The sequence below is a fragment of the Eulemur rufifrons genome, chromosome 2 (assembly GCF_041146395.1).
Source record: "Eulemur rufifrons isolate Redbay chromosome 2, OSU_ERuf_1, whole genome shotgun sequence".
Taxonomy (NCBI): domain Eukaryota; kingdom Metazoa; phylum Chordata; class Mammalia; order Primates; family Lemuridae; genus Eulemur; species Eulemur rufifrons.
Window position 1 is genome coordinate 88118068 of NC_090984.1, and position 12271 is coordinate 88130338.

Below are 12271 nucleotides of genomic sequence, written 5' to 3' on the forward strand. Positions count from 1 at the left end.
AAGAAGATAAATTATATTCATAGACAATTTATGACTCAATTTCTAGTCCATATTACCCACTCAAAATTTCCATAGAAATTTATAAATCAAATAATGAGAAATTTTCTCTTCTCATCTTTTGACTTAAGTATCAGTAAGTATGTTTCTTCAATTTTGAGCAGCAGGCTGAGGAAATGTAAGAATCTACAAACTTAGGCCGGGTGCGGTGGCTCACGCCTGTAATCCTAGCACTCTGGGAGGCCGAGGCGGGAGGATGGCTTGAGCTCAGAAGTTTGAGACCAGCCTGAACAAGAGCGAGACCCTGTCTCTACTAAAAATAGAAAGAAATTAGCTGGACAACTAAAAATATATACAGAAAAAATTAGCCGGGCATGGTGGTGCATGCCTGTAGTCCCAGCTACTCGGGAGGCTGAGGCAGAAGGATCACTTGAGCCCAGGAGTTTGAGGTTGCTGTGAGCTAGACTGACGCCATGGCACTCTAGCCCGGGCAAAAGAGTGAGACTTTGTCTCAAAAAAAAAGAATCTACAAACTTGATAAGCAGTTTTCAAATTGTGTTGACCTGGTTATAGGTTGTGTTTGCAACTTTAATCCTCAACTGCAGAGCACAATACTCACCCTTCCAGTAAACCCCATTCAACAAGTGAGAATTATGAAGCTCCTACTTGAATAAGTTATAAGTAGTCAACTCTGATACTGAGATGGTGGCACCCTTTTTTTTTTTTTTTTTTTTTTTTGTTTTTCTGTTAGGAGATATTGCAGAAATCAAGATTCTCCCCAAGTTGTGGTTGAGGAGAGTTTTGTTTATGTTTATAATAACAGCAATAATAATATGTAATAGTCCCCATATATGTACACTTCTGATATGTGACATACTATGTTAAGGTCATTTATCAAGCCAATTAGGTCGGTAATACTCTCATTACTTGCTACAAACAAATGGTTCTTCAATAAAAGGGGCCCCTGAGGTGGTACTGATATCTTTGTTTTATATGTGCTGTGTAGAATCTGAAGGGCAGCTCTAGTAAGCCAGAGAGACCAAGCAGTAATACCTTCTTTCCCTAACTTTTGGAAACTTAAAGTGGAAGTGGACATAGATAGCATTCAATAGTTAAGGTCATAGCAAGCACTTTTAATGCACTTAAAGATATTTTAAAACTGTATCAAAGTTGGATGTTTAATTGTGGTCTATTTGTGGATTTCAAATATACAAGTAATTGTATTTGTCCACAATGTTATGTTTATAAAACTATATTTTCTTCTAAAACTAATTTTTTAGCTTTAATTTTTTTCTTCATTGATCTGTATTGCATTCCATTAATTTTTATCAGTTTCAACAGTATAACTAAAATAGTTTAACATGAATGTTTGTCTCCAGTGAGAATATATTGTTCAGTGTAATGAAATATGTAATGCTTATACTCTTGTTCATTTAAATATCTTACCTTCTTGTAAAATCCACCTGAAATTTTTGAGAAATAAAAGCAGCTTGAGAGATGACTGATTTTTATCTTTGAGAAAATTAGGAAAGAAATACTGATTATACCATGTTATAAATTTTTTCATGTCACCCTGCCCCGAGAATTTGTTGGAAATAACATTTATTGATGGTTATTTATTGATGGTATTTCAGAGCACAGATTAATAGCATCATCACGGGCCCATGCCCTGGGTATCCAAGGTACCTTGTTGGTTTGAGATCTATATGTGCTACAGATTTATTTCTTCAATTATTTAACTTTTCTCTACTTGCTAATTCTCTGGCCATAAAAAAAATTTCCCCCCAATCTATTTTATTTTAATATTAAAATTTTGCTTTGGTTTAATAGTGTATTGCCCTTCTGTGCTCCTTGACAACTTTATTGGTTGTTTCACGTAGATTGTCTTAAGCAGTAAGCCCCAGGGTGGCCTAGGGAGAAGGGCAATCATACACTTCTTTTTGTAATGATTAAATTCTTAGGTATGAAAATCTATGAAAACTCTTAACCTTGTAAAAAATGGCCCATGAGTTTCTTCTATTTAATACAAATTGCAAATTCTCTCATGATCCTTTGCTTCCCCTTTTTCCTCAACTTTGATGCATAAAGATAAATAATCCATTAGGTAAAGTAGTTTTCTATCGACAGTCATTAAAATTCAGCTGTTTAACTTCCTTCTTTACATTAAGGGCACTAGATCAGGCTTCTGTTTACCTGGTTTTATGAGAGTAACTGTGGGAGTGCATTTGGTTTGTGTTATTTTTATTGACTAGGAATGAATCATGAGTATTTCTGTGCTTAACTGATTTTCTTCTGAAAAAAATTTTTTTAAACGTAGCTTCACCAGGTGATATGGATCAGACACAAATTGAGCCCAATCTGTACCTCGCATCTGTATTTACAGGTATGATTTTTGCTTTAAAAGTTCTTGAACATGTAGCTGTTCAGATTTTTTCATTTCCTTATGATTTCTTTCTCTCATGATAATCAGCACAATAGAAATGTTAATGCCAGTTTTAACTCTTCTAAAATATCTATAAGTTCACCCCAGGTATAGAACTCCCTTGCACTAAACTCAACTCTCCAAAAGGCATAAGTTAGGGAACAGGGAAAAAAATCTATCATTTCCCTTTGGAAAGTTTATAAAATGTTGAATTAAAAGACTGCAGGTGTGGTATTCAGAGCACTGAGGATAGTACTTGAGATAATTCCATCTGAGGAAGGTTATTTGTTGGGACAGGACAGTGTTTAAACTTTGAAGTCAGTTTTAAACAGAGTGAAGCAGCTGGAACCTGGCATAAGAAGAAACAAATCTTTCACATTAACTATTGCTTTTTAGGGGAAAAAGAATTGGAGTTGTTTTTACAGGTGCTGGTACATTTATTCTTCCTATAGGAACTGCTTTATTTTTACCTTAAGTTGTAAATTTTAAAATAAGCATTTGTCAACTCATTTGAAAAACCAAAAAAGTGATAGGATATATATGTCTTAAACGTCTATTGGGATGAAACTATTGTAACGATTTAAATACTCCTTTTTAAACATGAAAGTAAGGAAACAAATGTTTAATAGTGACTACTTGTGGAAAGCAGAGGCAAATAAAATATTAGGTACTATACTTAACATCAAATGACCAGGCACCTTCTTCATCAAGACTTGCAGTATTTGTTCTCAAGCACTGAAACTATGATGTTGCAAAATCTGCAGGACTGGGTTAAGTATGTGAGGAGAATTGAAATCAGCAGGCTAGTTTAGCAGCTGCTTACACAAGAAGTTGAAGCAAGAATGGATGAGTCCAGGGTGGACAGGAAAAATGCTTCAAGAACTCACTAAAACACAGCTGAAATACTCTTAACATTTCCACAGACGGCTGGGAAGCAACTGCATTGCTGGAATTCAGGGCTGATTTTAAAGACAAGATTTGGTCAATGTGAATCTAAGCATGCTATTAGCCAAGAGGAACTACAGACTGTCTAGGTAGAAACAAATCAGTTTGGTTGAGCAGTCATTTCAAGGCTCATATCATGCTGCAGCTTTGTAGAATGCAGAGATAAATAAGATACAGTTGTCCTAGTGGAGCACATGTTTAACAGGAACAACAGACTCACAAGCTAATGATAATACAAGATGATAAGGTCACGGAGACTTATTGTATACCTGCTGTAGTGATCACTTGGAACACAAAGACTGTAAGTTTCTGTCCATGCTCTTAAGGAATACATTGTCCAATGGAAGTGACAGACACATAGACAATGACAGTGCAATTTGGTAAGTGCTACAGTCAAGTTGCCTTCTGCATCTACAATTAACACGAGAGGAACTCCTGGTATTTCACCACTATTGCTGGCAAAACACTCAGAATGTAATTCACTTGCACTTGGGGCTGGGGTATCCTTTATTTTTTATTTATTTATTTTTTTTGTGTGAGACAGAGTCTCTCTCTGTTGCCCGGGCTAGAGTGAGTGCCGTGGTGTCAGCCTAGCTCTTAGCAACCTCAAACTCCTGGGCTTAAGCAATCCTACTGCCTCAGCCTCCCGGGTAGCTGGGACTACAGGCATGGGCCACCGTGCCCGGCTAATTTTTTCTATATATTTTTAGTTGGCCAGATAATTTCTTTCTATTTTTAGTAGAGACAGGGTCTCGCTCTTGCTCAGGCTGGTCTCGAACTCCTGACCTCGAGCGATCCTCCTGCCTCGGCCTCCCAGAGTGCTAGGATTACAGGCGTGAGCCATCGTGCCCGGCCTTGGGGTATCCTTTAAATCAATGATTCTTAAATATTTGGGAACCACAGATCACTTTAAGACACTAATAGCCATGACTACCTATCTTCCTCCCAAATTCTCTACTTCTATGAAGATAATTTGCATAAAGCTTCAGGGTATTCACAGATCCCCAGTCACATGTCCATTGATCCTGGGTTAAGGTCCTTCATGTACTTGGATTAAAGATTATTATTAATACATTTGTTTACTTTTAAATGTATTTTTAAATGCACAGTTTATAAGAAACCAATCTTTATTATGCATTTAGAAAAACCCAAATCAAAGCAATTAAAAGTCATTCCACTATGTATTCATCTTATAGAAGAATACCATAAATTCATATATATGGCTTGTGCCATGTGTAGTTACCTAGTCAAAGTGAGGAGTTTGACATGCTGTAACTCCTCTATAGAAGTAACAGGGAAACTTTTCCTTCTTTTGTCCGATTGTCTCATGTTGTTTTAGGAGACATGCTTTGTTTGGATTCTTCTAAGTCTGAAAATAACAGAGATATAATAGTGGGTTACTAAATGTTTGAGGATTAGAATCAGAATCTAATACCTGTTGATGAAATGGATTATCTAAACTCAAAAAGCTTTTGGAAAGCTGTGTTATATATATTTTTTAAATATATCTATAATATATAAGCAACATCTTAAATGGACATTAAACATCCTATATCATTACCTATATTACTTAGAATAAATTATAGTTTTTCTTTTACTTAGTTTTGTAAATCCAACATCAGAAAACATAAAACATAAATTTTATTTGAATTTTAAGTATTTTTAAAGCAAAAAATTGGAATTTCAAATATCTAAACAGTATATTAAATTATGTCTTAGGAAGCTTCAAATGCATAGTCTCACTGTATGGCATTCCCAGCTTAAATGCGTGCCAGGTTAAATGACATACTGCAAACCAGTGGAATCTAGAAATAGTCATTTTTTTTAGACCTGAAAACAGCTGTTGAAACAATTACATCATAAAGTAATGGCTTGACTGTGGAAATTCTAAAAGTCAAACTTTAAAAGCATCAAACTACATTTAATATAGGTAGAAGACATATTTGCTTTCATGGTGATTTATTAAGATATTATGTCTTTTCTTTAGAAAATAAATTTAAACTCTGTGAGGACCATAACTGGATGTGAATGTTACCCTCTTTGCCTGTTCATAGCAATCTAAGTAGTGCTTTTTTAAATATATATTCCCAGTCTAAAGAGTTCTCTTACAAAGTTCTAAAACTGTGATTGTTTAGCCTGTATAAATGAACACTTTAAAAAAGTCTTCCCCAAATGTACATTAACAAACACCTTTAGTTAAGATGGTGCATTTTATTGATATAACTTGCTGATTAAAACACAGTTAACTACAGTTTAAAATAGCATAACTATTTGGAGGCCTTCCAAAGCTCTCTCTTTTTTTTTCTTACCGCATTTCAGTGAAACATCCTTAGCCCTCCCTCTAAAGCAAGAGTACCTTTTGCAGCCCACCCTCAGGGTCATTGCCTCTTGAGATAGTTCCTTTCCAGTTGCGTAAAAGTAAGAGCTGACCTGTTTGAGTGCTACATGCCAATACTGTACAAAACACTTTATATGCATTATCTTGTTTAATCCTCATAAAACCCTCTGAAGTAGGTACTCTTTATTTTATAGATGAGAAAACTGGGATTTAGAGACGTTACATAACTTTCCCACAGTCTGTTGTCATTCTCTATCCCTCTTACCCCTTACCTGTTTTTCTTTACAGCACTTATCACTTCCTGACATATTATATGTTTATTTCCTTACTTGTTTGCCATTCATCCCTACACCCAACTAGAATGTAAAGTCAGTGAGATCGGAGCCTTTGTTTTCTTCACTGCTGTATTCTCCAGAATCTAGAACAGTGCCTGACACATAGTAGGTGCTCAGTTGATATTTGTTGCCTGAATGGATGATCTCAGCTCTGCCCTATTCCAGAATCCATGCACTTATCCTCCCTGTCCCTTACTCCTTCCCACAGAGAAGCCTCACACCAATGGTCTAGGTGGAACCATTTCTAAGTGATCTCATTTGGACCCTAGTCTTGACCTATCAGAAAGAGACTTGTGCTTGAAACTTCATCCCTGCTCCTCTCCTTAGCTTCTCCTAGCATTACAGAGAAGTACTTAAATGGAATTTCCCTCAGCTACTTTTAAAAGTAATACTTTTTTATTGCAGTTAATTAAGGTATTTGATATAGTACAAAAAGCAGTGAGTTGTGGTCTTAGCCCTACCAATTATGAATTAATTAGATGAATTATATTAGGGTTTCTCTTTTGAAAACCATCTCTTTATGTGACTCTTCACTCTTCTAGATCTCTTCCTACTTATCTCTCTGATACTTCCCTTTTGTTTTCCTTTATTTTCTCTTTATTTACCTTTCTTTGCCCTGCCCCACATTTCATCATGATTTCTATTTTCAATCTATTTTCTCTCCCTAAGTTACTGCAAGTCTCATTAATTATGATATTCTTACAGATGACTTAATTCTATATCTCTAAAACTGCCTTACAATATTTGAAATCTTTGTCCCCAATTCCCTCCTGAAGTCCATTCACACATCTTGCAGGCATTCAATTCATCCAGTATATAACAGGTCCCAGTATCTTCCCATCTCTCTACAACTCCATGGCCCTCAAGTTTGTTTGTGTTCTTATTACTGCCTACTCAGTCAACTAACCCTATCATTTCAGAGTGAAATTCAATTCTCTGTAAGTACTGAGTCTCCCTCTAGAATATCTTGATATGGGTACATTGCCAAGGATCATAAGTTCTTCCATGGACTATGTCTATAGATCCCTCCCCTCTCTCCTTATTTTCCATACAGCTATTAGTATGATCTTTTCTAAAATACATTTGCTCATATTAGTCCTCTGTTCAAAATTGTTTATGACTCCTCATTGTTTACAGAACTTGGCCTTGGCCTTCCTTTACAGCCTCATCACTCATCATTCCTCCTATCCAGTCAATACTTTGATATCAGGACACTCAGAGGGCAAAAAAAGAAAAAGAAAAAATTAGATCATACTTTTTGTTCAAAAAAAAAAAAGAGAATACTCAGAGTTCCCTTAACACAGTAACCTTATCTTGACTTTATTTTGTTCTCTTTTTCTTCATTGCCTTCCCACCATCTTTTAAGTCTCAACTCCACTGCTACTTCCACCTAATTTAAACTAAGTATTCCTACCCATGTTTATCTCCATGACTAAATTATGAGCTTCCTGAAGATGAGGACTATATCTTTTTCATCTTTGTACCATCTTAGCTCCCTACTTACAGTAGGTTCATATTAGATGTTAGTTAGTGAGCACATGCTTTTGGAAAAGCCCACTTTAACATCTCTGTGACTCAGTTACCTTGTCTGTCTCCCTGAATTACCATAAGGATTAGATAACATGCTGGGGAAAAGATATTTACAAAATTTTGAATTGCTGTATAAATATAAGGCAGTAACTACAAAAGGTAATGTAACTTTTCAATGATTGAATTTAGCATGTTCCTGGAGATTTGGAAACTTCTTGGAGATACAAAAATAAAAAAAGTAGTTATAGCTCTTGTTACATCATTGAGCAATTCAAGCAGTAATTTTATACACATAGTAGAAAATGAAGATACATATAAAGCAGTTCTGTGATGAGAGAAAAGAAGAGTATTTGGTATAAGTGTAGTTTCTGGCAGATATGTAACTCAAGGAATGGAGTAATTCTTAATAATTAGGGAAAGATAATATTAAATTGATTGTATGGGTGGAAATTTAATTTGCTGTAGGCCTTAGTTATATCCTGTGTTAGATTTTTTTTACTTTATTGACAAGGTAAGCTCTGATGTTGGATGCTTCCCTTAGTTATTTTGTGGACTCTGCATCATGGCTTTGTAAAATGTAAGAATATTTATGTAATGCTTATGTCCTATAAACATTTTTTTAAATGTAGTTCTTAGCATTTATTATAGTTTTTATTATATCCTGACAGAGCTAAATTTCAAAAAGTCTTTTCCTATTGATTAAGGTCATTAAATATGAAATGTCCAATTTCAAATCAAAAGTTTAGTTTATTACATCTCAAATAAGAAGCAGTACAATTAATCAAAGTATGTGCCTTAACTATCAAAAACAGTTTTGCCATCTTAACGGTACCTTGCTTACACCAGCAGCGAAGAAGCCTAGAGAGTGAGTGGTGATGAAATCGCAAAAGGCCTTTTCCACAGCTTGTTGAGAATTGAATATTTTTCCTTGCAGAAGTGGTCCAAAGCCTGGAAGAAGTGGTAGTCAGTTGGCGCAAGGTCTGGTGAATACGGTAGATGACAGAGAGTTTTCAAGTCCAGCTGCTGTAGTTTGAGCAGCGTTGTGTGTGCGGCATGTGATCAGGCGTTGTCTTGCAAGAGGATTGGCCTGTCTTGATTAGCCAATCATGGCTGCTTAATCACAAGCATCGTCATCATTTTATCCAAATGGTTGCAACAGACATTCACTGTCATCGACTGACCGGGTTTCATGAAGCTGTAGTAGATACTACCAGCGCTGGACCACTAAACAGACATCATTAGCTTTTTTTGATGAATGTTTGGTTTTGGACTGTATTTCAGTACTTTGTCTTTATCCAACCATTGTGCCGAATGCTTGTGATTGTCAAAAAGAATCCATTTCGTATCACACATAACAATATGGTATAGAAATGGTTCCCTTTAGGTCGTGACAGCAAAGAAAGGCAAGCTTCGAGACTATTTCTCTTCTGATGCTCGTTTAATTCATGCAGAACCCATCTATCCAGCTTCTTTACCTTGCTGATTTGTTTCAAATGGTCCAGTATATTGTTGGAATAGTAACATCAAACCTTGCTGCTAATTCATGCGTAGGTTGAGATGGATTCGCTTCCACTATAGCTTTGAGCTCATCATTATCCACCTTGATCTCAGGTCGCCTACATGCCTCATTTTCACGATTAAAATCACCAGAATGGAACTTCTCAGACCATTGGCGTACTGTGTGTTCATTAGCCACGTCCTTCCCAAACACTTTGTTGATATTTCAAGCTGTCTGCACTGAATTGGATGGAACTCATATTAAAAAATAACACGAATTTTCTACTTATCCCTGGTTTCACAAAAATTGCTCTTAAAAAAACCTTAAAGATAATCATAAACCAAAATGTACATTTGAAAGACTGCGGATGTACCTTCACAATAAAAATAAAACAAGAAGTATTACAGTGAAATATCAGAGATATCAACCGTCTAATTTAGTATTTAAGGAAATCAGACATTTCATACTTAATAAACTAATAAACTGTGTATTCTATTTAAATTGACATAGGACTTGCTTTCTTTTTAAATACTATGGTATTGTAGTTTGTGATGTTGCTATAATGATAATGATGCCAGATCTAATCTCCCTTCCCCCTTTTATAAAAAAATGAAATTGATACAATTAACAAAAAGGAACTATATAGTATTTAAAATAGTGTTTGTTAGACTCCTAATATGAAAGGAATTTGCCTTTTACAAGTATTCTGATCATCTTGGACAGCTGTGATTGCGTCATCATTGAAATATCCAGAACTGTCTACTTTTACTGTGGCCTCTATAAAAATATAATGGAAAATTCTACTTTATTACTGTGGAAACCACTTGAAAAACATAAAGTGGTTTTAGAAAAATTACTATGACTCTTGACTGAAAGGCATCTTTAAGATTTTTTAAGATAATTTGTTTTTAATGTGTTTATTATTATATCTATGGTAAATCCATGAAATTTAAAATGAAGATTTTTTTGTGGTTTTAAATAATAACAAGTTAACATTCTTTATATTCTTAAGCAATATGCTTTAAACTTAGAGCAGTGAATTATGGTATAGACAGATAGATACATATATGTAGTCAACTCTGGATTTTTAAACATATTAACAAATTCTGTGTTCCAAACTGCCTCCCCTCTGCCACTAGCCAGCTTCTGTATTAGATAATATAATATTGCTCTCAATCCATGGAGTGGAAATTTTTTCCATATTTGATTAAATATAATGAAGAAAAGTCTATTTTACAGAGAAAAATGTTTTCCAAAGTCAAATGTCAATAATACTTGAATGACCACTTCAATATGTTTTTCTTCTGACATTGTTTCCCTTATATCACTTCTGTTAACTAATAGCATCACACCCTTAGGCACTCAGTAAATGATTATTAATAACATGATCCTGAGTTGAGGGTTCATTTTTTAGCAGTAGGAGAGAGAGCAAAGTGCCTTGGCAGCCTTTGACTTCGCATGCTTTTGACACGGCTTTTATCTCACCTCCTTTAAAAAAAAAAAATCACCTCTTTCTACAACTAACTGCAAACCCTTATTTTAGGGCTGTTACAGTGTTTTGTTGGATTTCTAGCTATCTACTTAATGGTAATAGGAATAGGAGTGATCTTTTAGTAGTAATGGGTGCTCTTAGTTTTTGAGCAGTTACTAAGCACTAAGCTCTGTTGTTGAGCTCTTTACTGATATTATTTTATCCTCACTGTACTGCGGAAGGTAGGTACTATTATCTCACTTAAAATATGGAGTAAATGAACTTTTGAGTGGTAAAATAACTTCCACAAAATCAGCCACTAAGAAGTTAGGTGTGGATTTCAGAGACTAGATTTTTAACCCTACTTGATATAACCTAGCATTTATCATCTGTACCACAACTTTTAGTGCTTGTATACTTTTTAAATGTGGTCTGTAACTGATTAGGAGTGCAGGTGGAAAGGAGGAAGGGTGCACTTTATCTCTCTGACAAGTTCTGAGCACCTTGAGAAAAGAACTTCCCTCATATGCAATCCTTGTTTTGATCCCCCTATATTATTTAGGAAAGTATAAAGCACATAAATACTCAAAATGTGCTTGTTTAGCTAACTGAGTTTCTCCTTTGTGCAGGTGGTAAAGCAGTACCGCTCTTAACTTCGCAGACGACACCTGCCAAGATGTCCGTGACGCTGCCCTCAGTGAACCTGGAAGATTTGTCACAGTCTCAGAGCATCAGCACGATACAGGGGGACATGGAGTCCTCGGGAACAGATACCTTCTGAACGGAAAGTGAGAACCAGCATGATGTTTATGCCACTGGTTTTGAAGTCGTTTTATTAATACTTTGGCTTAAAACCATCTCTCAGACTATTTTGGTCTTAAAGCACATCTGAAAAGCCATTTCTAATTTTTTTGTTAAAATGAAAAGCATAATTGGGGTATTTAGGTAAAGTTTTTAAATAAAATAAATATAAATCGTCGAGTCCAATTGTGAGTTGTTTCTTAGAAGCCTGAGATAGCATGGAATAATGGAAAGAGAATGGCTTTTGGTATATAAGAATTTATTCTAGGCCAGGTCTGGTGGCTCATGACTGTAATCCTAGCACTTTTGGAGGCCAAGATGGGAGGATTGCTTGAGGTCAGGAGTTCCAGACCAACCTGAGTGAGAGCAAGACCCTATCTCTACAAAAAATAGAAAAATTAGCTGAGCGTGGTGGTGCACATGCGCCTGAAGTCTCAGCTACGCAGGAGGCTGAGGCAGGAGGGTCACTTGAGCCCAAGAGTTTGAGGTTGCACTTGGCTATGATGACATCACTGCACTATAGTCCAGGAAACAGAGTGAGACCATGTCTCCAAAAAAACAAAAAAAGAATTTATTCTAAGGTATAATTATCTGTACATACTTATGAAATTATGTAGCTCAAGCTTATTCATTCCAACATTTTTTATAACTGCAAATAATTAAAAGCAATTTAAACCTGTCAGTAAGGGACTGGTACATTTGTACAATGGAATACTATGTGGTACCAAAAAGAATTTTAAGTTAATTAGAATAGGAAATTATGTTATAAAACAGAAAAAAATTTTAAAAGCTTTTATATTGATAGAGAATTATCCCCGAGATACACTGTTAAAGGGAAAAAAGCCATGCGCAAAATAGTATGTGAACTATGCTACCGTTGTTTAACTTGGGGTGGGGAGGAACCCAAATATCTGGTGTGCACACATACCCTGAC

The 12271-nt window shown here is 35.5% G+C and overlaps 1 protein-coding gene across 4 annotated transcripts in view; it reads left to right on the top strand.

Annotated features, from left to right (window-relative positions):
* The window catches only part of KIAA0586 (KIAA0586 ortholog), a 104751-nt gene extending 93284 nt beyond the window's left edge, over positions 1-11467 (top strand). For 3 of the 4 annotated variants that reach the window (XM_069464992.1, XM_069464994.1, XM_069464995.1), the window contains 2 exons: positions 2315-2380; positions 11166-11467. In XM_069464992.1, the coding sequence (XP_069321093.1) occupies positions 2315-2380; positions 11166-11317 (218 nt within the window). In that variant the 3' untranslated portion in view covers positions 11318-11467. The remainder of the gene's footprint in view (positions 1-2314; positions 2381-11165) is intronic. The other variant, XM_069464993.1, reaches the window with a different exon arrangement.
* Positions 11468-12271: the final 804 nt, after the last annotated feature.